Source organism: Leopardus geoffroyi, chromosome B1 (assembly GCF_018350155.1).
Source record: "Leopardus geoffroyi isolate Oge1 chromosome B1, O.geoffroyi_Oge1_pat1.0, whole genome shotgun sequence".
In the NCBI taxonomy this organism is placed as follows: domain Eukaryota; kingdom Metazoa; phylum Chordata; class Mammalia; order Carnivora; family Felidae; genus Leopardus; species Leopardus geoffroyi.
The window spans coordinates 187,681,663-187,706,611 of record NC_059327.1 but is presented as its reverse complement, the minus strand read 5'-3'; the positions used below and the strand labels follow the sequence as shown (position 1 = coordinate 187,706,611).

The window sequence follows — 24,949 nt, the reverse complement described above, 5'->3', positions numbered from 1 at the left end:
TATAAAGGGATATCTCCAACATGGGGTTTTCGCTGCTTGACTCAAGACTGTAATTAAAGGTCCCATCCCAAAATTTCCACTTCAAAGAATCTGGGTAAAAAATAAATAAATACAGCTGCTGCCACTACCAAACGCTCAGTAAACGAGTCAAAGAAAACTATTTTATCCATTTTCATGCCTCCATAGACAAAAACACTTTTTCCCTGTGTTAAGCCTTTCTTAATTCAAACAGATGGCAATGGAAGAACAAAGGTTTTAGTAATGAGGTTTATACTTCTCTTACCCCTAGCCTCCTGCTTAATTTGGGTTAAATTAAAAATCGTACTTCAAGCTTTTCATAAATTATGCTGTTCCCCCTGCCTTCGTGTTTTTACAGTGGTAGCCTTGATTCTTTTTTAGGAAATGAACCAAAAGAACGGAGAGGAACACGGGAGAGGCTCACGTTTCAGTTCGACAAAATATCCCCTTAGAAATACTTGACCTTTTCCAAGCCAATTCATCGTTCAGAAAATCAAGTCAAGATTCCAACTGTCCAGCTAGCATGGGCAGAACCACGCCTGCAAAACTGGACCGTGAATCTGAGCACAAATGGAGTCCTGAGACCAAAAACTCTTCCTTCCAGGTCGGAAACTCAACTCAAATATCAAGTGCCTCGACATGGGAGGCTCAACAAACCCAGTTTTCAATTCCAAAATTCTCGGGTTTTTAAGTATGAGCGCGCAAACACATGAAACCCGGGCTGGAAGGTGCACGGTTCGTCCCAAATGTATTTCACGCCCTTAATAACAACTCCATTTTAAAAGGTGTTCTTTTACTGTGTGATAAAACTAAGGGAGCGAAAGACAAGGAAACAGTCTGGGGGTTGGGGGATTGTACACACAGGCGTTCCAAGTCCCAGTGTTGTTTTGGTATTCTGCAAACTATTCATGCAAACCGCATGGAAGTGTAAGTTAATGTGCAGAAAAGCTGAAGGACCGGCGCTTCTACGGAGCACCGTGTTTTCTGGAAGCCCAAGCAAAGGATGGGCCATCTACAACTTCGCCGACTGCATGTTTACTTGCATCCTCACGTGGCACCGCGCAGCCACAGAAGCGCTGCGACGGGACAGCGCGGGGCGCGCCAGGGAACCCGAAAACTTTTACTTTGCAAACTAGCGGAACTGGAAAGCGGCTCCGGGGCGATTCACTTGCCTTCCCCGAAACGCGCCCCTGCCAAGCCAACCCCCCAGCGCCATCCCTGCCTGCAGCTTCATTCACACAAAGGCGCGTGGGTGCCGGCAGCACCCCTCTCCAAAGTTGCAAAGAGAGAGGCGGCCCGACGAGAAAGTGCCCCAGGGAGGGGACCCGAGGCGAGGGCTACTCACAGGGTGACCGTGCGGTTGGGCAGCGTGTCGGGGGGCAAGACCTGCGCGAGCTCCAGGCTGCTGCACACCACCTTGCCCTCGGCGGCGCCCGCCGCCCTGCCGGCCCCTCGGGGCCGCCCGTCGTGCTTGCAGCCGGGGGGCAGCGCCGCGGCGCAGCCGCCGCCTCCCAGCAGCGCGAGCAGCGCGAACGGCAGCAGCAGCGGCGGCAGCGGCGCGCGGCCCCGCCGGCGCCCGGGCGGCTCCATGCTGCGCGCCGGGGCCTGCGGGCCGAGCGGCGGCGGGCTGGCCTAGCGGGCCGGCCCGGCGCCCGGGCGGGCGGGGGCGCGGCGCGGGCCCGGCGGCGCCCGGAGCCTCATGGCGGCCGGAGGACGGGCCCTCCTCGGCGCCAACATGCTCCTTTGTCCGCTGCGGCCGCGCTCGGCGTCCGGGGAACCGCGGGGTCACGGCCGCGCGGGTCCCAGCGCTGCTCTCTGGCCCGGCCGGAGCGCCGCCTCCTCCTCCTCCTCCTCCTCCTCCTCCTCCCCCTCCCTCGCTGCCGCCGCCGCCTCCCCCGGCCACTGCCCGCGGCGGCTCCTCCCCGCCCGCGGCCGCCGCCACCGCCCCTTCCCCTCCTCCCGTCCTCCTCCCCCTCCTTCTCTCCTCCTCCTCCTCCTCCTCGCGCCTCCCGCCGCTTGCGGCTCGGGTTAGGAAGAGCGTGCTCCGGGATCTGCGCTGCCCGCCCTGGTCCGGGACCCGACCCCCGACCCGGTGCACGCCCGGCCCCCGGCGTCGGCCTCCGGGCAGCAGTTGTGATCGCCCCGCGAGGGTCCGGTAACTCGTGGAGAGGGCGGAAGAAAGTTCTCGTCCAAACTCCAGGCACGGTAGCCACTCTCTCGCTGGATTCCCTCGGCCGCCCTGCAGACAAAGCCGCCCTGTGCGCCCCTGGAGGCCGCCCATTCCGCCCGAGGAGCCCCAGCCGGGAACGTGGAGCGAGGGAGAGAAGCAGGACTGTATTTCCTCCGAGAAAGAAAGGAAAGGGCAAGGGCCCCCAAACCGAATATACGTTCCCACCTCATCCCCGCCCCCCCCCCCCAAGGGATTTCACGCCTTCTCTTGGCACACGGTAGCCTCATTTGTCCCAAATGCCCCAGAGCAAGAAACAGGTTCCCCTCCTGGTCCGGGGACTCTCAGAAGCTGTTTCTGGCCTTCAGCAACTCCAGCTGTAAACCCTGGAAAGGATGCATCGGGGTCCCGCCTGACCAAAAGCCTTTTGAAAGAAATTTTCCACTGACAGCAACCAGTTAGTTAGATGTAACCAGTTAGAGCACTAGTGACCAAACTAGTCAAGAAACCCCAGCTGAATCCATCACTCTACCATGTGGGGCTGCCAACCCCACCCTAATATTTGCAAGGGCTAACATACTCTATGTTTAAATACTCTATGTTTAAATATTTACAAGAAATATGTCAAGCTAACTAAATATAATCTATTCTCTTACCTTGAGAAACATACCTTAATAACAACCCACAAGGCCAGGTGTGTGTACAGAGATCTCAGAGGCCCTCAGTTCCACCCTGAAACATGGCGGGGAGGAAAGAGCCAGACCCCCAGCCCTTGGCCTACGCACTTCCACACCCTTTGCTTCCTGTGCCAGCTCCATTCATAAACAAGCGGGCTTTCTGCACGTGTATGGATACGGGAGCCCATTCAACCAAGCTCTGTCCACACCCTCAAACAGCCACCCCTTGGCGTAGCAGTGCCCACATCAGTTGTTTGGTCTTCCCTTGGGAGGACAATTCTGGAGAGAGGCCTGCTGAGCACCTGCAAGTAGCCTTGGGAATTTTTGATCAGTGAATTGAAGGATTCTGGGTACCTTGGACAAGGTCTACAATCAGGAAGGGGACACAGGCTCTTGGGGAACACATCCGTTGGTCTTGGGGAATTTTTCCCTTTGGGGAGGTGAGCTAAAATGGTGGCCGCTAAAATGCAGAACCCGAGGCTTTTCTTGTGTGGGTCTGGGGCCCCTGCAGAGTTTATCCCAGGGACCAATTCCCAGAAATCTATGACTAGAACTTTCGCACTGGAAATAAATGATATAACGTACACTCTTGCAGTCATGTTTGAATAGCACTTCATCTGACCAACATTTTTTGAGATTCAACCATATAAACCCAACAGTATCCATTGCTAATAGTACATTATGTGATAGAAATATTCCAGGTCTGTGTTGTCCAATATGGCAGCTGGAAGTGGGTGTGTAACACGTGATATGGAGCCTGTGTGAGGTAAGATAATTTTTCATTTTGTTTAATTTTAATTAATTTAAATTTGAGTTTAAATAGCCCAAGGTGCCGAATGGCTACTCCATTGAACAATGCAGATCTCCACACTGATGGCTACAAAAAGTGGCAGCTCATCATCAGCATGAAGTAGCTTTCAATCTGTAAATCAGCTAGAAGGCAAAGAAAAAAAAAATGCCTCTGTGTTAAGTAGGCAAAATTGTTTACATTTCTTTTGAATTTATATAAAGAACTATTATCCACTAACAAAGGTATTATCATCATCATCCCTTTTCTTTATAAAAGTAAAAACTTCTTAGGGCACCTGGGTGACTCAATCAGGTAAACATCTGAATCTCGATTTCGGCTCAGGTCATGATCTCAAGGTTTGTGGGGTCGACAGCAACAGCACACAGCCTGCTTGGGATTCTCTCTCTCTCTTTCTCTCTCTCAAAAATAAAGAAATAAACATAAAAAAATTAAATACTTCTTACTGTGGCAAAATGGAAGTTTTTAATAGTCATATTACTATTGTCATAGCTACAAATTGTCATTTGAACTTAGAATCTGTGCATATTTTCACATACTTTATGTCAGTCTATAGTTGAAATAAATGTGCATGTCTATTTTGAAATTTGCCACAAGCACTAACATCAGTTTGGTACATAGCCTCTGTTTACTTCACTGCAGTTGAAAAAGTTATATAAAGTATAGAATTTAAGAAAAAGAATCTCAAGTGGGGGGCACCTGGGTGTCTCAGTCAGTTAAGTATCTGACTCTAGATTTCAGCTCAGGTCATAATCTCACGGTTCATGAGCTCGAGCCCCGAGTTGGGCTCTGAGTTGGCAGTGTGGAGCCTGCTTGGGATTCTCTTTCTCCCTCTCTCTACCCCTTCCCATCTCTCTCTCTCTCTCTCTCTCTCTCTCTCTCTCTCTCTCAGTAAATAAACAAACTTAAAAAAAAAAAAAACAAAAAAACTCAAGTAGTATCACTCATCCAAGGAGAAATACAGAGGAAATGAAATGTCTTACTATATGGACAATTTCAGCCATTCTTGTACAGGAATCACTCATACTATCTCTGAAAATTAAAAATCATTATAGATCACAAGCTAGTAATGCATTAAGGCTGGCAAGAACTTTAGAAAAAATATCTCTCAACGCTGTAGTCCTTTGAACCACAGGACCCCTTGTTATTAGCATTTCTGTACCAGTATGGGTTTGTAAGGAAATGGCAAGAAGTCCTTCCACATGTACAAAAATAGAGGATGATGCTGTCTGAAACTTACCATCACTTACCCTGCGTCAGATCAAAAACTGTGCTTTAATTATGCTACCCCAGGCCCTCCGACAGCCTCTTGCCAGACAGGTCTATCTACTGCTGATCCCCCCTCAGGCATCATGAGCATCATAGGATTTGAAGTTGTAGGACTTAAGAGATCCTTTCAAAGTTTTCACTGTGTTTGTGATTTCCCACTTTAGAACATCCTATAGAAACTGAGAAATTGCTCATTAACCATATTCATGTACCCACAGTCCAGTAGTAAAGCTATGTTGCACCAACTGTTGCTTTAAGGATGGTAGGTGGACCACATTCCAAAGCTTCTATGCTACCAATCTTGTCTTGCTATATTATGTAAGGCTTGTGGGAGACACCAGAGAAACACTCCAAAATACTTTGTTTCTCCTCCTAATAGGGGCAGTGTATAACTATGTATGTGTGAATATGTAATAAATATGTGTGTATATACACAGATGCCACCCTGTTTATTGTTAACAATTTATTTTACATGCTTTGTCTTCTTCCTCTACCAAACTATTAGCTCCTAGAGGCTTTTCCAACCGCCTTCTTAAATTACGCCCACCTCTAATCACTCCCTATTAAGTTACTCTGAAATCTGGACCAATCATCTAAACGGAGTCTAGATAACATGGCTTGTTCAAACCTGAAGATAGCTACCTTTTAAAATTTATTTGTTTACATTTTTCTGTCCTTAGTCTCCCACATGACACCAGCTCTATGACACTGTCTTATCTCCTTTTTATCACAGACACTTGCTTCTCCCAAGCATCCATTCCCAAATCTTTTCTCCCTTAGAGACTGAAAAAGCTAATCGTTTTCTCAGCCTCCCTTGCCCAAACTTTTGGTGACCTCATTCTAGCCAAAAAGAATCAGAAGTTATGCTGTCCAATATGGTAGACATTAGATACATGTGAGTATTTAAATTTAAATTAATTACAATTAAACTAAAAATTCAGTTCCTTCAACATGCTAGCCACAACCCAAGTGCCCCCTACCTATATGTGGCTGGTGAATACCATTTTGGACAGCACAGACTATAGAATAGTTTCAACATCACAGAAAGTTCTCCTCGTCAACACCAATCTGAGAAGCCTGTCTACAGAGAAGCCTCAGGACAGGAATTGTCTGTGTGACAGACTTTTTCTTTCTTTCTTTCTCTTTCTTTCTTTCTTTCTTTCTTTCTTTCTTTCTTTCTTTCTTGTTTTCTTGCTTTCTTGCTTTCTTGCTTTCTTTCTTGCTTTGAGACAAAGAGGGTGCAAATGAGTAAGGGGCAGAGAGAGAGAGAATCCCATGAGGGGCAGAGAGGGAGGGAGAGAGAGGGAGAGAAAGAAACAGGGCTCACCCAAAGTGGGGCTTGTGTTCACCCCAAGCAGGGCTCAAGTTCACCCCATGCAGGGCCTCAACTCATGAATTATGACATCATGACCTGAGCTGAGGTCCAATGCTTAACCCAGTGAGCCACCAAGGCAGGGGCCCTGTGTGATACTTACAAGAGAATATCTCTCCCACCACCCTCATTCTCCCTGCTTTAGAGATCATATTGTGGGGACAGGAGACCTGGAGCTGAAGCACGTATTTTGTGACCACTAGGCAAGAAGCCTGAAGGAAAATTCCAAAATAATAGGAGGAATCGGAAAGAGAAAACCACCATTTGGGTCATTGAGATCATACTTGGGCTGGCAATCAAGCCTTATTTTTATTGGTAATGAATATTCTCTGGCTTAATGCATGGTTACTGTGGTTTTCTAGTTCCTAGAACAGTGTCTGGCACATGGAAGGAAATCCAAAGTGTTTGTTGATTCAATAGCTTAAATTTTGGTCATTTTCATGTCCCAAACATCCAATACGGTTCTTCATATGCATTAGCTGGTGAGTAAAAGCTTTTGTGAATTAAATATTTTTGATAACTGGGCAAGAATGTCCAGCTAAAATCAACTAACTTGAGGCTGACTAAAGTTTGGTCTTCTAGAATCAAAGGGCAATGTGTAATGTCATGATTAAGTTGACAGCATTTGGGAAGGAAGAGCAATTTTTGGGACTTGAAATGTCTCAGTGACACCTCTATAAACCCTGTTAACAAACAGACATTCTCTGTATATTTTTGCATTATTTAGTGTTAATCTATTGGAGCTCCTGGGAGGCTCCATTGGTCAAGCATCTGACTTTGGCTCAGGTCATGATCCCACAGTTCGTGGGTTCGAGCCCCAAGTCGGACTCTGTGCTGACAGCTCGGAGCCTGCAGCCTGCTTCGGATTCTGTGTTTCCCTCTCTCTCTGCCCCTCCCCCACTCACACTCTGTCTCTCTCTCTCTCTCTCTCAAAAATAAATAAACATTAAAAAAACACACATAATGTTAATCCATTAATTTTTTTTTTTCAACGTTTATTTATTTTTGGGACAGAGAGAGACAGAGCATGAACGGGGGAGGGGCAGAGAGAGAGGGAGACACAGAATCCGAAACAGGCTCCAGGCTCTGAGCCATCAGCCCAGAGCCTGACGCGGGGCTCGAACTCACGGACCGCGAGATCGTGACCTGGCTGAAGTCGGACGCTTAACCGACTGCACCACCCAGGCGCCCCAATGTTAATCCATTAAACTCACAGCTGTAGTTTATATTTTTAGTCATTACATAACTTGTGCTGGAACGCATGCTCAGTCATTACCCAGGACCCAGATAGGAACAGCAGTAGTGTCTCAAATCACCCCCTAGCCTCTTTAGACAGCATTGGCTCCTGTTCTGGCTTACTAGTTACTAGAAATAGTGACCTTCGACAAGTCACTAAATCTCATCTTTTGAAATGAGTTTGAACTACAACCAGCTTTTAAGCACTATGATTTTATCCTGCTGAACCATGAATTCTTTTCTTGTTTGTCTGCTGCAGCCAGACTATTATTGGAATGTATCGCTGTGACAGTTAAATGTTCTCTTTAGATGACCAAATATCTTTCTGAAATAGTATATTCTTTGCCCACTCCAGTGTAATTACCATCAGTTGTAAATACAAAGAAGAAATATGAGGCAAAAATTGGCCAGCCGTGCCATGTGAGGAATTACCTAGTAGCCTCCAAACACACGATGAGGTCGGTTACACAGAGTTTTGTGGAAGGCCCACCATTCAGCTAAAGACACTCAAATCGCGCAGTTGATTACATTCATTTAAAGCACTTGGTGAGAGGGGCACCTGAGTGGCTCAGTCGGTTGAGTGTCTGACTCTTGGTTTCCCAGGGTCGTGGGATCAAGCCCTGCATTGAGCTCCCTGCTGAGTGTGGAGCCAGCTTGGGATTCTCTTTCCCTCTACCCTCTCCTCCTGTCTCTATCTCTCTCAAAAAAAAAAAAAAATTAGAAAGAAATATAATAAAGCACCTGGTGAGAAGCAGGAGAAAGAGGTGGGGTTGGTCAACCCACAGAGAATAAAATGTGACAGATGGAACACCCCCTGGACCCTGGGCCACATGGTGTTCATTTGAACTGTTGGAGTCCGTCTATCCATCTGTCTGTTTTCTAACTCAGAAAAATCAATCTTCCCACTGCTGGTATAGTTATAGTTACAAGGAGCAGAGCTGAAGTTTGAGCAAAGAGATCCAACAGACAGAACGTATCTGGGGCCAGCATCTCCCTTGTTCTATTAGAGGGATGTGGGGACAATTGTGCCTGAGCACAGTTACGACTTGTCTGCTAAGCAGCTGTGGGTCTTATCTGTGCTGCTTGGACAGAGGACACGCAGGGTCAGATTGGGTATCGCCAGTGGGTAGCTGGTTCTCAACCCGATAAATATTGAGTACCTTATATGCCACCCCTGTTTACTGAACCATAAATATTTGGTGCATCCTCAGTTCTTCAATCCTTTTCTGCCTAGAAGTCATTTTCTCATTTGTCCCATCATTTTTATCTGTTTTCTGCTCATGTTCTCTCCTTTCCTTTCCTGAATCTATCATGTCTCATAAGTGATTTGCTTCTCTACCTAGTGTCATCTACTCTCCTTTTTTTTCTCTCTGTTTTTATAGCAGAATTAAATGTTTTAAAATAACACAGAAAACACATTACATGACAGATGAAACAACAGACTTTGGGGAAATTTAGAAATATAGCTCACACCAGAGATGTGGCTAGCTTCTTCAAATAGTAGTATTGCCTGAGACCTACCTCCCAAAGACGATGTAAATAACCTGCCTTGTTATATCACCTATCTATGTTATTACAAGTTTTAGTCCTATGTGCCAACTATAATGGTCAAAACCTATCCACCAATTACTATTAATCATAGACATAGTAGGAGATAGGTCAGTCATAAATTTCCATCTATATTTTTAAGAACCCAGTAGCTTCCTTCTTCCTTAGTGTTAGTTAACATGTCAAAATCCATTTGTTGAGCTGTACAGAATGGGAAGATATATTTGAAGTTATACATTTCTCAATAAAATAATCATTACTTTGAATCAACCTCTGAATCAGTATATCGATAACACATTGAACATTGTGGTATTTGGATTTCTGTAACGTGCTTTTTTTTGTAACACATTTCTAAACACCCTCCTATGTCACCCAAAAGCCTCAAACATTGCTAAATCATAAAATTAGGTTATATAAACTTAGTCAAATTTTTAACTTTTAATTCAGATATATTAGTTATTGCTCTCCTTACGTTACCTGCATTTGGGGTAACAGGACTGTTTTCGTTTATATGTCAATGAGTCAAAATGCATGTATAGTTTGTATAACTCCATAGCATGCTAAAATACAAAAGAAGTGTGAAAATACGGAGGAAAAAGTGAAGTCAGGAAGTCTGGATTAATATACCGACTCTATCCTTAGCTGGGTTACCTTAGGCAACTTACCTAACATCTTGGTGGCTGAATTTCTTCATCTGTTGCAAGATTTAATATAAATTGAATTTAAAACTTAATTTAATTAAGTATGACAACACTGAAGGCACCTGGCACATGAGTTGCACGATCGGTGCCTATTGAACCTACTGAACCTGAATCTAGCCCATTGCCTCATATTCCAGATGGAGAAGCTGAAACCTACAGGCTGTACAGAGGTATCTCAGGTCATACCTTTGGTTCAAATAAAATCCAGAACAGAAGAACTGGAAAGACTGCAGGTATGGTTCGTTTCCCTTATAAGCCTATAATGAGACTTTCTTATAATCTGGTCACAAGTTATGATTTAAATAAGTCACTCACTTAATGTCTCAGTTTCTCTACCTGCAGAATCAAGGGACTAATAATTACCTCCTATATTCTAGGAATATTAGACAGGCAAAGAAGTAATGCCTGGAAGAAATCACTGGGAAAAACTTTCTATGTAACCATAACATATCATTATAAACATTAGAAGCTGCAAAAGCATCTCATTGTTAATAACACCACATTACAATTACATATATACAGCTTCTTTCATCTCTGGATCTCTAGATTCCAGCAAAATTAGTGCAGTGGACATTCTTAGACAGTGATTCTACTAGGAAGGCAAAATGGAGAATTGAGGGAATCATACAGAAAATTCAGGAAAAAGCAAGCCTGTGTTCTCCACACGGACTGAGTTTTACAGTTCTATTTCTCCAGGTAATTACCTCAATTGTCCTCATCTCTCTGTAAGTGAACACTCCTCATCATACAGATATACGTATCTTCTCTCTCTCTCTCTCTATCTCTGTTTTAGAGAGAGAAAGGAATGTGAGAGAGTGGGGGAGAGTGGCGATGGGGGGGGTGGAGAGAGAGAGAGACAGAGAGAGAGAGAGAGAGAGAGAGAGAGAGAGAGAGAGAGGGAATCACAGGCAGGCTCCATGCTCAGCATGGAGTCCAATACAGTTCAGGATCATGACCCAAGCTGACATACAGAGTCAGACACTCAACGAGCCACCCAGGTGCCCAGATGTATGTACATTCCAAGTTCAGTTCAATATAACTGAGATGCTTCTGAATGTCTGTTCCAAGAAAGAAAAGCCTTTGTCTTCTGTATTACTGTAAGCCCAGCACCTGAACAATGCCTAGTATTCCATAGGCACTCCATAAATATTTGTTGAATGAATCGATGAATGAAAAAATAAGCCAAAGAATGGGTAACATTTCTCCATTCATGAATTTGTCTTTCCTGGCGATCAAATAACTGCAACTGAGTTGCCATATGGAAACTTAAGGAAAACTTTTATTTATGAACTCCACTCTCAGCTCAGTTGACTGTGCATTGAAATTTCTCATACTTGCACTTACCTCTTGAAACTATATGAACATATCATGCTATCATTGCTAGATTATAAATGATAAAATTTCAGCAGTATGACTCCTGTCTGTCCCTATCAGGAAAAGTTGCTCATCTATTTGGAGCCTGTTTGGCTGTAAAACCTCTGTATATTAAATTCTAAATCCACTTAATTAGCTTCTCTAATCTTCATTATATAAAACTCAGTCCCATCTGATGGGAATATAAAATAAAAACAACCTCTCTGACAGCTAATATTGCAATATATAGAGTCTCAAGGGAAGAGAGAGATTCTGTCTAGGGCACTGTCCAGTACTGTGACTCATTTTTACCTGATCCCCTTGGGAATTATTCATTACCCAGTGAGCTAAAAATATTTTCTGATTTTATTCTTCTTGTCTTTGTGTATTCATATCCCTAACCTCCTCCCTCCAGAACTCTGAAAGGAGGAAGTCAGGAGTCAGGTGTTTGTAGGTCCCTGCCCATAGCACCATGAAATTCTATCGAAACTACTCCTATTTTAGTTAACAATTATTTCAGGTGAAAGTGACAGAAACACAACTCCAACTAGGTGAAACCAAAAAGGAACATATTGGTTCACATAAATAGGAAGTTGTTTCAGGCATAGCTGGATCTAGGTTCTGAAGCAATGTTCCCAGGTCTCTCTCTCCATCTCTTTGCACTCTGTGGGCTTTGTTCTGTGGGCAGGAACTATTCACCCTGCAGTTGGAGAGCCACCAACAGCTCCACCTTCAATATCAACCTCACATTACTGTAAAATCCCAGTAAAAAATAAAAATAGCAACAAAACAATCCCCTTTCCCAGCATTCCCAGGAGAGGGACTAACTAACCTAGTCTGGGTTGAAAATACACTTACCTCACCTAAAACTAATGTAATGTGTGTCAGTTGTACTTTGATAAGGAAGGAAGGAAGGAAACCGAGTTTTAGAAAACTCATTAAAAGAAAAAAAGAGGGGTGCCTGGGTGACCCACTCGATTAAGCGACCAACTCTTGATAACAGTTCAGTTCACGATCTCACAGTCATGAGATCGAGCCCTGAGGGGGGCTCCAAACTGAACATGGAGCCTGCTTCGGATTCTCTCTCTCCCTTTCTCTCTGCCCTTCCCCTGCACGCGCGCTCTCTCTCACACATACACAAAATAAACTTTAAAACAAATAAAAAATAAAATAAACTTTAAAAAAAGAAAAAGAAAACACACATACTGAACAAGTGTGGGATAAGGTGAGTTCCCCAAATACATACTTGATGGCAGAAAAAACAAAACTGTCTGCTATGCTATCTTTACCCCAATAGTATATGACATAGACAAAATGATAGGAAGGACAATTCGCTGAATGTTAGTCACAGTTATTTCTGGATGGCTTGCAAGCAAATTTGAACATCTTCTTTATGTTTCTCTTTATACTGTTGTCATTTTCCATGTTTTATAATGTACATGAGTTACTAACATAATTTTAAAATTAAGTGCTATTTTAGGAATGTATTCATTTTATCAAATAAGTGAATGAATATAATTCCTGAGTCTGCTGCGTGTAAAGCACTTTTCTGAATGCTAAGGGCAAATTAAATGAATAAAATAGGCTTGGCCACTACCACCAAGGAATTTGTTGTTAGATGGGGAGGACAAACACATACTCACTTAATCACTGTTGTAAACTCCTTAAATTCCTTTGGTAAAAGGATAATTGCTATTTAAAACTTACCAGCTATCATTACTCACTGCTTATCACCAAATCCCTCTCTTTCATAAAAGAGACATCAAAGATTTAAATATAAAAATATAATCATGGGGCCCCTGGGTGGCTCAGTTGCTTAGGCGTCTGATTCTTGATTTCGGCTCCGGTCACGATCTCACGGTTTATGAGGTCCAGCCCCGCACGGGGCTCCAAGCTGACAGTACGTAGCCACTTGGGATTCTCCCTCTACCCCCTCCCCCTCTCACGCTCACACTTCCTCTCTTTCAAATTAAAAGATAAACTTAAAATATATATAATCATAAACCACATTTAAAAATGACATTTATATGCAGGTATATAATCACCTAGGTGTATGTGTGTGCATACACACATGTGTTAGAGGGATAATGAAATATAAAAAACTTACAAATTAGTGAGAAAACGTTCAACTACTTAAGAAAAACAGGTGAAATATCTGAATAGCTAGTTCACAAAAGGATAAATATACGGTATGATATGATATGAAAGTATGATATGAAAGAATACTCAGCCTCAGGCGCCTGGGTGGCTCAGTTGGTTAAGCATCCAACTTCCACTCAGGTTTGGGAATTTGAGTTTCTGCTGTCAACTCAAAAGCCTACTTTGGATCCTCTGTCCCCCTCTCTCCCTGCCCCTTCCCCACAAGCGCATGCACACTGTCTCTCTCTCAAAAATAAACATTAAAACAAATGCTCAACCTCACTAATAATTTTTTTAATGTTTATTTTTAGAGAGAGAGAGAGAGACACAGCCTGAGCAGGAGAGGGGCAGAGAGAGAGGGAGACACAGAAACTGAAGCAGACTCCAGGCTATGAGCCCAAATCGGGACTCGAACTCATGCTCCATGAGGTCAGGATCTGAGCTGAAGTCCAATGCTGAGCCACCCTGGTGCCCCAGCCTCACTAATAATAAAGAAATGCAATCAAAGCAACCTACAAAAAAAAAAAAAAAAAAATCAAGATACTAATTTTTACCCTTCGAACTGGAAAAAATCAGAGAGTTAGATAATATCCGATGACTTTTGGAGAAGTCAACTGTTCTCCTAAGTGATTAGAGGCACTATCAATGGATACAACAAAAAACCATTTTGCTTCCTGTCCCAGCTTTATTGAGATGTAATTGACACATAACACTGTGTAAGTTTAAGGTGCCAGTATGATAATTTAATGCATTTAAAAATTGCAAAATGCTTATCACCATGGTATTAGCTACCATCTCCATCCTATCACCTAGAAGACACTTTCTTTCAAGTGAAGCCTTGAAGTAAGGAAATGAGAAAGCCTCTGTGTGCTGATCTCCTAGTTAGGTGAAAAGAGGGATATAGTGGACCCCCATTTCTATAAATAAATGTGTGTGTGTGTGTGTGTGTGTGTGTTTTATGCTGTGTATACATACAGTATTTCTGGAAGAGTATAAAGAAACGGTAAGTAATGAAATCTTACCTCTGGGAGAAGGATCAGCAGTGAGGAAACTTACGTTTCATCCTGTAAATTTGTTTATTGTTCGATTTTTAAAAGTTTTATACATGCATTTACCTTTTATTAAAAAGGCAGACTAAAAAAAAAAGACTGATTTTAGAAACAGACTGAGCAAAAAACTCTAAATATGTTTTTCAATTTTCTGGCAGCAGTAGACAGCAAAGCATCACAGAATATGTCTTACTTGTTCCAGGAAGGTTGTCTTGAAGGAAGACTCCTAAAGGTGGATGTGTAAAAACTGTAACGGAAGAAGGTACCCATTGTCAAGGAAGCCCCACCTCCCCGCCCCGTTTTTTTTTTTTTTTTTTTTTAAATGGTTTGAACAAAATTGCTCTTTTTAATATCCCTTCAAATGTAGATCACTTCTCTGAGGGCAAGGTGGGTAAATTTGCATAGGCTCAAAGGAGATTCCTGGGAGCTTAGGGATGGAGACTGAGGACCTGAACCCTTCTGAGGCTCAATGGCTTTATATCTCTGATGGAGTTAGTGGTCTCCAGGCGGTTCTATCGTGAGTAACGTTGTAGCTGAACTGAGAGCTGTCTGTGGAAGGCTCCTGCAGCCTTAAAGAAAATAGAACATTTGGGAAAATGAGAAAAGACCAATTTTGCAGGGAGTGTAACGGAGAGAAGATTGCCACCCCAAGAGACGTGTGAGGCAGGCAGAGGTCACATCTTGCAGCGCTTGTGGCTTTGGTCATTAGGAACGTCGTTCACCTTAATAACAGTTGGAAGCCATCGAAGGATTTAAAGAAGAGTGAAGACACAATAAAAGTTGCAGTTTTATATGCTTCTTTTGGCTCCTGCACAGGGATTGGAGGGGAATGGAAACAGCATACGAAAAGATTATGGTGTCTAAAGACAAAATTAGGTGTCTGTAGCCAGAGATGAGGGATTATTCTGGTAGCTTTAAACTAGGAGGATGGGAATGGAGGTAAAGAGAGGTGGGTATCTATGACTGACACCATGTTTAAGAAACTACGAGCCTCATTTTTGCTTATTTGGACGGAGGGAGAGGGGGATGTCAAGGATGAGTCCCAGTGTTTTGGTTTGCCAAGCTGCATAGGGATGACATTTACCAAGACAGGAAGCCCTGGAGGAAGACCGATTTGCATGGGAGGATCAGGAGTGTTTGCTGGACATGTTGAGATTGAAGTCTCTTTTAGACATTCAGGTGGCAGTGTTGAGAAGGCACTGTTACAGTCTGGAGTTTTCAGCAAGGACTGGAGGTAAATTTTTTTTTAAGTTAGAGCATAAACGTTTTATTTGAAGCATAGGTGAAGATGAACTTTCCTAAGTAGAAAAATTAAAGTGAGAAAGGAAAAGGGATTGGTGAGCATCTATCCCAAAGAAGTCAACTTAAAATTTTTTTTTAATGTTATTTATTTTTGAGAGAGAGAGAGAGAGAGAGAGTGCAAGCTCACAAAATGGGGGAGGGGCAGAGAGAGGGGACAGAGGACCCAAAGCAGGCTCCTCACTGCCTATCGTGTCTCAAACTCATGAACGAAGAGAAAATGACCTAAGCTGAAGTTGGAGGCTTAACCCACTGAGCCACTCAGGCGCCCCAAGAAGTCAACTTTTAAATGTATGGGAGGAGAGAAGGCAGCAGAGAAAGAAAGACAAAGTAGAATAAAGCCTTTCAAAAACGAATAATGTAATAATAGGGATTGCTGATTAGTCCCTATGATCATTTACTTTCTCCTTGTTTTACAAAGTTAATAAGATCACTTAGAGACAGGAAGATTCGTTATTTATCAAGAACAATATCTATTTTAAATTAACCCTTCTTAAATTGCCTCCTAGAACACCAAAGATGCCGAACACCAATTTAAACACCAAAGTTACTACAAGCAGTAACACTAAAAGCACAAAATCACCTGTCCTGCATACCACACCAGCCCCATTCTAGCCTCCACCCCGCTGCCCTACTAGTGAGTTAACAGAACCCTTTTCTCCTTTATGGCACAGCTTTTTATGACATTGTCTCTGAGTTTTACTAGAAAGTATGGCAATTCCAGCTGACTCCTCTAGAGCTATTGCAGGAATCCAGGAAAATTAGTTTTTTTCTTTTGTGTCACTACTCAGTTTTTAGAAGACGGAGCTAAATATTCCATGCTAATGGCACCCGAGGAGGCACTTCTAAGGATTCTGTTGTTACCAAGTCATCATGGAAGAAGATCTTATCAATCAATCATTGAATTGGGGCCTTTTGCCATATATGTCTTTTAAAGATAAATACCTAGTCTAGTCCTTTATAGTCTCCAGCAAAATTTTGCCCATTGGCAAAAATAGGTAAAAATATGGAACTGATTTCCAGAGGGAGTTTTTCTTTGTCTTCAGCATGCTAGAGCAGGGGCCAGCCAATTTTTTCTGTAACGAATCAAGTGGTAAATATTTCAGCCTTTGCTAGCTAGAGTGTCTGTTACAACTACCATGGTGAAAGTAGCAATAGATAAAACATAAATTCATGAGTGCCACTGTATTCCAAGTAAACTTGATTTATGGACACTAAAATTGGGATTTCATATAATCTTCATGTGTCATAAAATGCTATTCTTCTTTGGATTTTTTTCTATCCATTTAAAACTGCAAAAATCACCTTAGCTTGTGGACTTCGTAAAAATAGATGGTAGACTGACTTCTGCTCTAGGTGAGACCATCATAGTATGTCTTGAATTATCACCACCTCCTTTCCTCCCCCCAATAATTAATTCAGAAAATTCAATTCCAGTTGTTGAAAATGAAAATGTTAACCCTGGGGCAAAAAAAAAATCTGGGAAACATTGGAGTCCAGTTCTTCCAACATTCTTATTTAAGGCAATCTTAGTAGACTGCACCATCCATCTGGGGATGGCCATTTGCTTCGAGTTGATAAGACATAATGGTGACAGCTCAGATAAGGTTCCCAACTACAAACTCTCACCACTCATGCTGAGGTTGAATCAGAACTATTGTCAGTAAGGATGGTGTCTGTCAATCCATGTGTTGCAAAAACTAGCACAGACCTGATTATTGCAGCAGATGTTTGAAATGTAATTATAAGCACTTAGAGCCATTTTGAGAGAGAGAGTCTAACCCAAGAAGTTCTTTTGGTATCAGACTGCAAAATCAATATGAATTCTTGAAATGCATTTTGAATGCTTCTGGAGCCCTTAGCCTGAAGTGACCTTGGGCCAATAACATCAAGTAGGCCAGAATGTGGTAGAACCCTTTTACAGTCTTTCATTGCTTGTATTTGTCCCATGCTACCTGACATAAGTTTAAGTAATAAGGTCATGAAAATTTCTTCTAAGTGTTTTACACCCAAGATGATCTGATAGCCCCCTTTCAGAAAGACAATATTACATTTCTACAAAATATATCCTTTATGTCAAACTAACTCATGCTGATGACTTGGGATCAAGCCTTTATTTCATATTCCCACTCTTTACCTAATTTGAGACATAAACCAAATGGGATCTCCTAGAAAGATAATTCTGTAACAGGATCAGCCAAAAGACATAAACATTTAGAGGCCCTCAGACATTGATGACAAGGACATGATAAAAATCTGTAATTCCCAGGAATTCCAAGAAAAATTCTTAAAATCAAACCTCAGACTAGTAGCCAGACTCCTGAAAGTAAACTCCTTGGTTGACAAATACACTAACACAACTGCTCTCCAAGACCCCTCTTTCTCAACTACCCTCCCTGCCCCTCTTGTTCAATCTCCTTTAGACACAGAAACTCTTAAGGAATTTAAGGCATAGGAACTGGTAGCACCTGAAGTTGAAAAGGCTAATTATAAACAGGGGAGATTTCTATCTTTATTTATTTTTAGCTTTGGAGACACCTGCTTTGGTCTGTCCTCTTCTCTTGCCTGCAATTTAGTCCATAACCTCTGTGAGATTAGACACTATGGCAAAGGAAATAAAGTTCTCCTGCACAAATATTAGTGGGAGTGCACCTGCCTTCATATTGAGTAGGTAACCTCCACTGGCTCAATCTACCAGGAACACAATCCTGGTAAAAATGTAAATGTGGGACAAGGATGAGAGCCAGCTCCTTCTGTCTCATTTCTCCACTGGTAAATGGATCTTATTCAATTCTTAATGTTTCATGGATAGGAATATGTTCTAAACCATAGTCTGCATGTTTTCAGGATGGTTGGAAGCTTTCCCTTGAAAATAGGCACTGCCACCATTGTAGCTAAGAATAACCACTTGGACAGTCCCTTGGTTCCCCTCTAGTAATAGAGGTACTCAACTCACTAATGTTCAACAGATACTTCTACTCTCACAAAACTGCATCCTTCTTACCATTCTCTGGAAAAAAGGAATGGGCCAAAACAACCAAATTCCCCGAGGAACTTGTGTTTGCCTGGGTTCAAAGTCATGCCTTTATCTCTGACCATTATTTGCTCCTCCCACTTCAGCCCTTATGAAATAGTTACAGTCAGGGCAGGGAAGATCTACTATCCCTCTTTGACCTTAGGAGATCTAATATGATTCAATCCAATAACCTTCAATACTGCCCAGGTCTTATTAAATACACTCATACTTATGACTAGCAGGTCAATTCTGTTTTCGCCCAGAGTTCCCACCTCAGCCCTTACATGATTTTCAGGTCAGATACCTAGTTTTCTGGGAAAGACAGGTCTGAAAAACTGATCCTGAATCCAAGTAGAAGGGACCTAACTCTGTCCTCCTAACCACCAGTATTGCTGCAAATCTACAAGGAATACAACCTTGAGCTCATGTTGCACAATTAAGGAAGACGGCAGCCTCACCTAAATAGAAATCTGATCCAACAGAAGACCTTAAACCAAGGCTCTTTCAAGAGCTCCGAGAAGCAGAGAATAGCATGAAGTACCCTGCTTTCCAAAGCCCCACCAAACAGGCACACAGCATCAAAAAGTGGTCAGCTTCAACCCCAGATTCCAAAACAAGATCCTCCAGGGGTTCCCTGCTTAATCCCTGCCTTCTTTGTCTACTCTTCGTCAAACTGTTTCTTCTATTTCCATCAATCTTGGAACCAATGCTCCCCTTATTACACAATACCTTGAAATGATTTTGCCCCTCTTTGTTCTGTCCTGTCCTGTCTCACCATATAAACAAAAAGAGAACAAAGCTCTCTCATTCAATTTGTTCTGTTTTTTTTTCAACTGTCCCTACACTCTCAACCCCTCCCTCACCTGACCACTGGGTTGGACACTCCATTGCCTTCAACACATCCCAGGGAGACTTTCTCCTTAATGGTCTATATGGGTAATTCAAACACTTCCACTTCATCAACCCCAACTTCTCAGCAATTCCCAACATAATCAAGACGTCTCTTAAAATCTCCAAAACTCTAGGCACCTAGGTGGCTCTGTCGGTTAAGCATCTGACTATAGCTGAGGTCATGATCTCACAGTCCATGAGTTCAAGACCCACATTGTGCTCTGTGATGACAGTTGAGGGCCTGGAGCCTGCTATGGATTCTGTGTCTCCCTCTCTCTCTGACCCTCCCTCACTCATACTCTGTGTCTCAAAAATGAATAAATGTTAACAAAAATTTTTAAAAAATCTCCAAAACTCATGACTCTACTTTCCCCATAACAGGTATAAGAAAAAAAAAACACATCAGCACTTTCATTTCTGATAACCATCTTCTCCTTCACTACATTTCAACTAACCTTACAAACTTTGTTGAATTTTAAGTAATGACTATGGCCTCCTGCCAGATCTACCCAATGGTGAACTACAACTATTATTATTAATTACTACACCCCCCAAAGTGCCTGTGTCCCCCTGCCAAGTATATTACATTTTATGTGGTAGCAAGCCTACACCTGCCTTCCCCACATCATTTTTTCCCTTACATCTTCAGAAACCTTATCTGGGACTTCCAATTATTTAAAATCACTAGTCTACCTGTTGGCCATGTGTCCATCTGGAGATTTAAATGGTCACTTCAAAATGAGGCAAATAGGGGCGCCTGGGTGGCGCAGTCGGTTAAGCGTCCGACTTCAGCCAGGTCACGATCTCGCGGTCCGTGAGTTCGAGCCCCGCGTCGGGCTCTGGGCTGACGGCTCAGAGCCTGGAGCCTGTTTCCGATTCTGTGTCTCCCTCTCTCTCTGCCCCTCCCCCGTTCATACTCTGTCTCTCTCTGTCCCAAAAATAAATAAACGTTGAAAAAAAAAATTAAAAAAAAAACAAAAAAAAAAAAAACAAAATGAGGCAAATATAAGTTATTCAGGAGAGTTCATAGAGGGGTCATTAATTCTCCCTTTATGTGTGCTGTGGAGGCTATTATATCCACTATGGAAATTACAAATTGGAAAAAATAGAAAGGTCTCCAAACCCATGCAGAAGTAATAAATGATACCATTTCTGCCATAGAAACACAACAAATAAGCTTAAACTCACTGGCTCATGTTGTTATAGACAATCATATAGCTCTCAACCTCTTCCCGGATGGTCAGGGAGGCGTCTGCTCCATAGCCAAAACATCTTGTTGCACTTGGATTAACATCACACATCAAGTAGAATAGTCAACCACTAAACTCAAGGAAAAGGCTATTTGGCTCTCTAAAAGTTGATCCAAATGGCCTATCAGACATGTTGTTCTGGATGGGAAATGGAAATCTAGGATCCTGGATTTGGGGTATATTGCAAGAATTACTCACCCTTCTTGTAATCTTATGCCTTACAGTTAAATGATGCATCCTGTCCACAGTCTTAAATGCTACTATGTAGTTATTGTCTCAAAATATGATTCAAAAATGTGTATGATCCATCAGACTCCAAAACAACTCCACTTCCAACTAACTTCTCACTCAGAGGCTGAATTTGAGCTTTAAGTACCAAGATCAAATCTGGAATGACAAAGGTGTAGATCTGTACATTCCCCATCGCTTTGTTTCCCTTGCAGTTATTTAAGGACAACCTTATGGTTGTCTTCAATAAGAGGAAAGGTGGTGTGACAAGGTCAAACACATCGCTTTTCTCTATTGCCTGAACCTACTAACAAGGCCAGACAGAGACCTTTCCCCTTTTGCCCCTAGTCAATTTCTAATTCTTCGTCTCATGAGTGATTAGCTAACATTAAAAGTATGTGTCTTCTGGGGTGCTTGGCTGGCTCAGTTGGAAGAGCATGTGACTCAATCTCAAGGGTCATGAGTTTGAACCCTATGTTCAAATTTAAATAAAAATTTAAAAAAAAAAGTATGTCCTCTGAAGCTAGCTAGACATAGACATAAACATTTCCTGTTGAGATGACTGAGACTTTGTCTGATTGCAAAACAATTCCAACAGCAAATCACCCCATCTGTCACTTAGCTACTGCTCTCTTTACAATGTCTAGGGTGAATCCACCCTACTGAGAAATTCATCTTCAGATCTAGATGCTGTCCCTATTGCAATAGTATGAATAAAATCATTCTCCTTAGTTGTTCAGTTTTTGTCTTATTTTTTAAAGTTAATTTATTTAAGCAATGTCTACTCCCAACATGGGGCTCAAACCCATGACCCCAAGATCAAGAGCCGCATATTCTACTGACTAAGCCAGTCAAACACCCCCAGTTTTTGTCTTTAACATGGCTTATGCAGATGGGAAAGAAAATTTTCATCCTCCTTTGGGAATTACATCTGGTCCCCAAAGAGTCCAGTCATGCATAGTTTATTTCCAGGTAGTGAGAAGAAAATGACCTTTGCTCCATTGAGGCAGACCTGGGGCTGGGCAGAGACTAGGAACCAGGCAAAGAGAAATTTCTGCAATAAACACCCAGTAGGAGATAGATAAATAGCATAGTGTAATATTGATTATTTTTTAGCAAGTTACTTCTGTTATTTCTATCACTGTTAGTACCTTCTCACTCTTAGTACTCAGTAAATTATTTTTAAATTTTCAGTCTGGGTGTAGCTGCACTATGGAGAATTAAGGAAAGAGTCCTGTGTCCCATCTTGGAAGAAAATGTCAAAGAGCAAGCAGCACCTTTTTTTTTTTTTGAAGTAATGTCTGCACTCAATGTGGGGTTCAAACTCACCTCAAGGTCAAGTGTTGCATACTCTACCGACTGAGGTAGCCAGGCACCCTGGGAGCAAGACCTTCTTTAAGTAGCAGAGGAAATTAATGAGAAATCTCTAAGAACAAGTCTAAAAGTCTTTGAGACCTGCTTCTCTCCCCATCAGATATTCTTTCTGAGTTGCCAATTTGTGATGAGCTGAGTTTGGATTTTATTGCAAGTAGTTTGCTTACACAAGAAAAGAACAGAGTTGGTGGCCCCTTATATAGAGCATGCATTAATATGAAAGTCAAGAGCCAATCAACAGGGAAATGTTGGCGGTTTGGAAGCAGGCTCTGACTACTAGGGAGAGTGAGAGGTTGTGCAAGATAAATACAGAACAGATGGTCAGATAATTGAGAGTCTATGGTCTATTAGTGGAGGAAGATTGTTAGGGCGAAAAGCTAGATTAGTCAGTCGGGTAAGGCAGCCGAAGGGGCTGCTGTGGAAGACGTTCACATTAACCAGGATCTTACTCCACTGGAGCCTTGAGGGTAAATTGGTTCAGAAATTGGTAAGAGTCTCACCTCAGGAGTTAGTTCTCCTACGATTTAAGAGACCAAATCCTCCAGGTGAATTAGACTCTAAGTAAAACACTAACAACCTAAAGAAAGCTTGGATTTTCTGTTCTTTCAAGGGTAGATGGGAATATATACTGCACAATCTCATCTTGAGTACGGGTGAACACTAGCCATATTGATATGATCGCTTAAGGAAATGACGCTGGAAATTTAACTTTTCGGATTTTTCCCACTCATATAACTGCAAGATGATTTCGGACCTCCCAAGGGTTTCTATGATTCATCATCTGTTGATACTGTTGCAGGGTCATCAAGCATGACAGCCAAGAAAGAATTCTTGAGACACTGACAGTACAACTTAGTAAGTTCATTTAAGTAGCACAGAGACAGGACCTGCACTTTTGCTGTATGAAGCTGGTGGTTATGATCAAGGGGGAGGGAATGTGCCGGGAGTATTAGATCATAAATGGCTTCTTCAAATTTCTACTTGTAAAACTACTTTCTCAAGATTTCTTTGGTGCTTATCATTCAGTTCGATATTAGCTATTGGTGAGATATACAGGCAGTCATGAAATTCTTTAAGGATGTAGCAACCAGCAGTATTTGATCCTTATCAGAACTATGCAGGGTATAGGTCAGCCTTCTGGGCTAAAGGTGAATATTTTCTGCTTCTATCTCTCAACAATATCAGAAATATGGTGCAGAAAGATTGGATTAAAACTGAGAAGTAGAAGCACTAAATTCTAAGCCTTACATTGCAACTCTTGGGTAGGCTTCATTGTGTTAATGGCCATGACATCTCAGAAATACTGCATAACACAGGAATGAAAAAAAAAAAAACTGAAACATTTCTGAGTCCTAAGTAATTAGGGGTAAGCATTAGGGAGAGAGAATTAGATAAAAGACCCAACTTTTACTACAGTTGATGATGTGTCTGGGTTAACCATCTGAACTTTGAATGATTGCAGGTGCAGTGACCGGAAGTTCTCTACAGTTGCTAAGAAGACTCTAAGGATATTGAAAGTTAAGTAGGGCCACACCTCAGGAGCCACATGAAAGATTGGCTGAACTCCAAAATGAAGAAGAAAAATACATAATGAATCATTTTCAGTCTCTACTGGCATCTTCACCACAAATCTAGTAGACTAATTAAACACTGTATGGATTACATTATATTAAAAACATATATGTATATGGAGAGATTATCTCATATATGGCTTATTTACCTAACCATAGCCTATTTGAAGACAACTTATTTGACTTGAAGATAAAGGTTGAGAACTGAAACTACCAACACTTACTCACAGTTTGGGCACTAAAGAATTAAAATGCCTATTTTGCCCTCACTACCCACAGATAACCTAACCATCTACTTTACAGGACTTTACTATTCCATTGTCTTCACAGGTGTGACTTTCAAAAAACCCATCAATTCTTCAATGGAAAACATCAACACACAGTCTGCATCCTAAGATTCTTGGAATGTCTTGCCTGAAAAATCCTTGCCTGCTGTTTTTGACAACCCTGGACTATTGTCTCTTAATCTTTACCCAGTTCTCATCAAGCTCCCCAGCGAACTAAATCTCTGATTCTCAATTAATGCTGAATTCGTTCCCCCACAGAGACATTACCAAAGCTTTGCAGAGGTTGTGTTCTTCGTTAATATGTAAGCAATACACTTAACTTTGTCTTATCCACAGGTTGTGTTTGGGGATATTTGAGGAGCCAGCAAGCAACAGATCTTTTTTAGTTGTTTTGCATGGAGCAAAATTACACTTCTAGCTTTCAAGAACATCTACAAATGGTTAGTTTGTGCTGGCTTCTTTAAAAGATAGACTATAACTTCTCCCTGCACACTTAAAAGACAGCTTCCAACAGTAACAGCTGTATCATTACTGTAGTCTTGGGAAATGTATAATGGTCTCAGTAACAAACAGGTATAGGATCTTTCAAGAATATATGGCAGATGTTATATTTATTATTTTTGTTGGCACATCATGGCCTGGGTAGCTTTCTTTCTTCCCCCATGTTTCTTTATTACTTAGACTCTCATTCTTGAC

The 24,949-nt window shown here is 42.1% G+C and overlaps 1 protein-coding gene and 1 long non-coding RNA gene across 3 annotated transcripts in view; one reads left to right on the top strand and one right to left on the bottom strand.

Annotated features, from left to right (window-relative positions):
- Positions 1 to 1,623, bottom strand: part of ADGRA3 (adhesion G protein-coupled receptor A3) — a 135,604-nt gene extending 133,981 nt beyond the window's left edge. For both annotated transcript variants that reach the window (XM_045474388.1, XM_045474390.1), the window contains exon 1: positions 1,364 to 1,623. In XM_045474388.1, coding sequence (XP_045330344.1) covers positions 1,364 to 1,608 — 245 coding nt within the window. In that variant the 5' untranslated portion in view covers positions 1,609 to 1,623. The remainder of the gene's footprint in view (positions 1 to 1,363) is intronic.
- A 4,749-nt stretch (positions 1,624 to 6,372) lies between these two features.
- On the top strand, positions 6,373 to 24,653 carry LOC123583594. The gene is made up of 3 exons (XR_006704970.1): positions 6,373 to 6,793; positions 9,934 to 10,029; positions 23,858 to 24,653. It is a non-coding gene; the product is annotated as an uncharacterized LOC123583594 (long non-coding RNA).
- Positions 24,654 to 24,949: the final 296 nt, after the last annotated feature.